At 54.2% G+C, this 5,295-nt stretch overlaps 2 protein-coding genes across 2 annotated transcripts in view; one reads left to right on the forward strand and one right to left on the reverse strand.

Annotated features, from left to right (window-relative positions):
- The first annotated feature begins 38 nt into the window (after positions 1–38).
- On the forward strand, positions 39–1,630 carry MONBRDRAFT_38628 (uncharacterized protein). The gene is made up of 6 exons (XM_001749220.1): positions 39–200; positions 378–489; positions 573–669; positions 921–1,026; positions 1,122–1,226; positions 1,369–1,630. The coding sequence occupies exons 1-6, from the start codon at positions 60–62 to the stop codon at positions 1,486–1,488; spliced, it is 681 nt and encodes a 226-aa protein (XP_001749272.1). The 5' UTR covers positions 39–59; the 3' UTR covers positions 1,489–1,630.
- Positions 1,631–2,921: 1,291 nt separating this feature from the next.
- The window catches only part of MONBRDRAFT_38629 (uncharacterized protein), a gene marked incomplete at both ends in the record, with an annotated part of 3,129 nt that continues 755 nt past the window's right edge, over positions 2,922–5,295 (reverse strand). Inside the window, 6 exons of the mRNA XM_001749288.1 lie at positions 2,922–3,292; positions 3,393–3,819; positions 3,915–4,095; positions 4,318–4,490; positions 4,593–4,724; positions 4,833–5,064. Coding sequence (XP_001749340.1) covers positions 2,922–3,292; positions 3,393–3,819; positions 3,915–4,095; positions 4,318–4,490; positions 4,593–4,724; positions 4,833–5,064 — 1,516 coding nt within the window. The remainder of the gene's footprint in view (positions 3,293–3,392; positions 3,820–3,914; positions 4,096–4,317; positions 4,491–4,592; positions 4,725–4,832; positions 5,065–5,295) is intronic.

A 5,295-nucleotide genomic window follows, 5' to 3' on the forward strand; every position in this document is an offset into this window, starting at 1 on the left:
ACATACACCTCTCCAAGTTGTACAATTATTTCGACCGCCGTCTTCACACACACACACACATGGCGGCGACGACGACGAGGGCGGCAGTGACCGTCTCCATGGCCCTGTCCATGGCAGCCCGGCGTATGACGCCCATGAGTGCCGTGGCTCATGCCCGTTTGGCTGGCCTGCGTCGCAACTATGTCAACCCTGACCTCAACGTAGGTGCCCTGTCCTTCATTTCAAAACTTGGTTTGCTTGCTCCCGGTCGTTCGGAAGGGGTGGTCCCTCCTGCACAATACCCCCTTGCCTCCGCCTCCGCCTCCACCGATTTTCCTCTCTTGGTCTGACGATGACGCCTTCACTCGGCCCTCTGCTCTGCTTGATGCTCTTGGTAGCGTGATGGCCGCCCCGTGAGCCTGCGTAAGCAGTTTGACGGCCACCGCACGCGCGAAGTCCTGGCCAACAACACATTCAAGGGCCTCATCCGCCACGCGGGCCTCAGCGCCGGTAGGTGACTCGCTACTTACCGCTCGCCTACCCTAGTGCCCTCTGCGTGCCCCCACCTTGAAAGCTCCTGTGCCCCCTTGCAGAGGAATGGATCGATTTGCGTGTGCAAGTCAAGAAGAGCGGAGCCAATATGACAATCCTGCCCAACGGCGTGATGCGCCGCCAACTCGCCCTGCTTGGGTATGTCCCTCGACTCCTCCTTCACTCATATCCAACCCCTGGCTCCACTGCTATGTTGGACGTGTATCATTTCCCTTGGCTGTGCGCTCCTCCCCGGCCACCCCTTTTATTTTTTTTTGCGCTGCTGATCTGGTAGCGCATACACATACACACATACACACAGACGCACAGACGCACATATGCACGCCCGCACAAATACACGCCCACACTGGCCATGATGACCTCACGCTGTGGAGTAAACATTGCAATAGCGCATCGGAAGAGACGGTAGCCATCTTCAAGGGCCCAATCGCCCTCGTGCACTCGGATGAACTCTCGTTCAAGCTCCTCAAGGAACTCAACGATCACCCCAAGCTGGTGGGTCATTGCACCATCAAGCCCCTACGAGCCTCGACTGTTCAGACTGTTCAGGCCCAAGCCTGACCTGTGCTTCACCCCTGTTTTGCCCATAGGAAATGGTTGCCGCCCTAGTTGATGATCAACTGGTCGACCATGGCAAGATTGAACAATACGCCAGCCTGCCGGACAAGGACACCTTGCTGGCCCAGCTCGTCGCCGTACGTGCATCGCCCCAGAAAGCGTCTTGGCCTTGCCTGAACCATATTCCCTTTTGCCGTGCTATCGTCGCTGCGCTTGTCTGTCTAAAACTCAAATCACACGCCTACGTCGTGCCACCGCCGAATCTTTGTCTTGTCACAGACGCTGCAGCAACCAGCTGGTGCCTTGGCCCAAGTCCTCTCGCGCAATCAAACCGCTCTCGTCCAGGCTCTGCAGCAGCTTCACAAGATGCACGAGGACGGCGAGGGTGCAGACAAGTAAACGTGGCTGCAACTACCTCAACACCACTACCTTCAACCATCTTCGTCGCTGTTTTCTCCTTGCATCCAGTGCTTCTCCTCTTGCCCGCTTTCCTTTGTTAACTTTTCTTTTGCGTGGTTCCTCAAAATTGAAAGGTTCCCACACTGTCTCTTGGCTGTGTGTTTCAAGGAGATACCCGCGCACAAACGCTTGAGCCTTCATGAGAATTCCCATTTTCAAGCTTTTTCGGCCAATTTTCGTGTATTTTGCCCTGCTTGGGCCGCTGTATCAGCTGGAACCTCCTTCAAGGCACATGCATGCTGATGAGGTTTTTGGCATCGATCCAAAGAATAAGACCGCTTGAATCGAACCCACTGCCCGTCGTTTAACCAAGGGGCCACCCCCCCCCGACATGGTATATAGTCACGAGATGAAAATTGTGACACAAATTGTGGGGCCAAGTGTCGTAAAAAATTTACACCAGGTGGACCCTGGCAAACATCGAAATCAATCGGCTCAGTTGGCCCGACCAAAGACGCTTAAGGCCGACCTTTTCTTTGGAACGTTGACATGTAGTATGTCGAAGACGGAATGGGTTGGTGTTCGATAGATTCGGGAGCAATAAAAAAGCAACCTACTTTATGGATGCAAAACTCGAAACAGCAGATCGCACACCTCAAGTCTTTGCCGCTACAAAAAAAAAAGTGAACTATCACCAAGTGGTGCGGCAACGCTTGATGCCTGATGAACCGCGTTGTGCACATGCGGCAAACTTGGTTGGGCGGGCGTCATAAAGACCTCGCAAGAAAATAGAGCAAGAAGTGGGTTTCGCCATGACGAGAGGCTTCAGCGGAATAATATGGCAGGCGCATTCATAAGGGAGAACAACATGGGACAAAGCAAAAAATGGCCGACAGCAAATCAAGAAGAGAAGGATAAACGGAAAGAGGAAGAGGAGGGAAGGAAGCGTAACAGAGAACAATCAAAACGAAAACCAAAGTCAAAAATCAAAAGATCGCACGCAATTGGGACGGCCACAAGATGGGGACATTGACGAGGAGGATGGGATGAATCTAGAAGAAGAGAGTCAAGCCGCCTGGAAGCAAGGACCGCTGCGCGCTAAGGGACGGGGCTGATGGGCTCCTCATCATACACCTCGTTCTCCGGCTGTGCTTCAAACTTGAGTTCGTCGGCAGAGCGCGCCAGCACTTGCGATTGGTGCTCGGCCTCCCCGCTCTCATTTGCCGTCAATTTTTTCTATCGAGCAGCAGCATCGAGTGAGAAATCACCGGCCAACATCATGAATCGGGCCCAAAGGCCTCAGAATCGATCCAACAAGCACGTGGGCCAGTGACAAATCAAGCACTGTCGACGCACCAGCAATCGCAACCAAACCGGCTTGTCCGAGTCGTACTACGGCACGCGCATGCAGGGTGCACATTCCTTGTGAGGATTCAACGCAAGGGTGAGGCGATGCGCAGGCGGCCGCCACGTACGGCTGGTTTGATAGAAATGTTGGTCGTATTGTTGTGGATGATAATGCAATCGCTGTGGTCGTCAATGACTGTGCCTGCCTCAAAGACAATGCGCTTTCGCATAGGTTTCTGTATTGTTTGGTGCCAGCAGGCGGTTGTTGGTGAGGAGTAGTGACGCAGGTCAACATTGGCTAGCACACGGCAGGCAGGCTTGCAGTAGGCGATGCAACGCACGTTGATGGCTGGGTGCACGTCAATGCGATCACGAAAGACAAAGGCGAACCCGGCCTTCCATTGACCAAGCATGCCACCACGCCGCTTGATGTTGCCCTGCAAGATACAACCCGTCGCTGGATTGGACACGATGGGATGACGGAAGAGGCAATGGTCATGACAGTGAGAGCTCGCACTGGCAGGGCCAGCAGAGAAATCGGGGCACGCGTGACGTACTGTCGTGGTCACCCTGGGCCATCTTCTTGTGCCACTTGGCATCTGCCTTATCAGCAGCTGAGACCATCATATCATACATGGAAGCGAGGATCTCGCGCTGCCATTCATGGGACATGGTATGGGTAAAGTGACCGTAGTACTTGTCTTGTTCCTGGGCCGTCACGGTGACGTGTTTGATGTCACGCTCATCATGTCGATCAATCTCGTGCACGTCGCTGGCATTGACGCGGTTGCGGAACGGCTGAATGGGGGCCTCAAGGCGATGATCAGCTAGTGCTGCCCAGTTGACGGTTTTGAAGAAGGCGTGCTTGCGAACGGCCTGCAGGGATCGATCACCAGAGCCCAGGCGCTTGGTTGGGTCTTTGTGCAGCAATTGCGTGATAATGTCACGAGCATCAGTGGACATGTCATCGGGCAGAACGACCTCCTATGAACGCATGCAGGTCGGGCAAGTCAAGTGAGGCGATAAAGGAAGAGGTGGGGGGAGCAGAAAGTCCGCAGGTAGGTGGATCATCATCATACCGTCTCTAGAATGGCCTGACGCGTGTTATCTTTTGATTGGCGTTTGCCATCGTGGAAGCGCCACGGATTGCGGCCCGTGAGAAATTCAAAAATGACACAGCCGAGGCTGAAAAGGTCGGCTTCGTACGAATACTCGACGCCTGCCTGTAAGACTTCAGGCGCCATGTAACCGACCGTGCCGCTACAAGCAATTGAGTTGAAGGCATGTGTATCGAGGTCAAGTTGCGTCGAGATTGCAAAGTAACAAGCAAGAACAATCAACAAAATTTCAATGATGTCAACAAACAAACAAACAAACAAACAAACAAACAAACAAACGGACAAACACGCAACCGAAAAGGTCAAGGCGAGGCGCCAGCCTTGGACGAGACGAGACGAGACGACAGTGGGTGGCTGGACCAACCATTCTGAGGTGGGCAGGTTGCGCACAGTGTAGCGGGCAAGGCCCAGGTCGGAGATACGGGCATGACCCGAGCGGTCCAGCAAGATGTTGGCTGGTTTGAGATCGCGGTAGATCAGGTCACGCGAGTGCATGTGCACCAAGCCGAGGACAATCTCAGCCGCGTAAAAAGCCGCCTAAGGCGGAGCACGCAGAAGGATGAGTGAGCACATGGCCATTATCCGCCCATGGTGTGGCTTGGGTTGGTACGTGTCCAAGCAGCGCCGAGCGACACGTACGGTGGGTTCTGCAAATGGACCGCGTTTGAGGTGGAAGTGCAAGTCGCCGCCCTCGAGCAAGTCCATGATGAGGTAAAGGTGATCTTTGTCCTGAAAGGCGTACTTGAGGTTGGTGACGAACTTGGAGTTCATCTATCACAAGGAGCAGGCGTGAGGGGGGTGAGTCCGAGGGTAGGAAGAGGCATGCACGATATTCAGAATGTATATTTTGAACCGGCGGGGCGCCCTGGGCCAGCGCACCTCAGCCAGAACATTGCGCTCGTGTGAGGCTGAGGTTTCTTGATTTCGGATTTTGAGTCGGCGCTTGTCGAGGCGCTTCATGGCAAAGATGTGGCCCGTGTCACGTTTTCGGCATGGATAGACTTCTCCAAAGCCACCGCGACCAATGAGTCGATGGACTTCAAAGTCTTCACGGGTGATGACCATGTTGAGCTCGAGGTGTTTCCATTGGCAGTAGCGCACAAAGTAGTCACTACGGGACCCCAAGATGACGAGGATACGCAAGATTCAGCGGTGGTTTGGAGCGTGAGTGAGTCAGAGTGAGTGAGTGTATGTTTGGGTGCAATTTGGAAAGAGAATGACCACGGACCTGTTGACAAAGTCTGCCCAGGGTTCTCCAGCCAGATAGCGGTGGACGCCGGAGATGCATGCTTCAAAGGGCGCGCTAACGCTCACGAGGTCGTCTTTGCTTCGGCCTTGCAGG

The sequence above is a fragment of the Monosiga brevicollis genome, genomic scaffold (assembly GCF_000002865.3).
Source record: "Monosiga brevicollis MX1 MONBRscaffold_29 genomic scaffold, whole genome shotgun sequence".
NCBI lineage: Eukaryota > Choanoflagellata > Craspedida > Salpingoecidae > Monosiga > Monosiga brevicollis.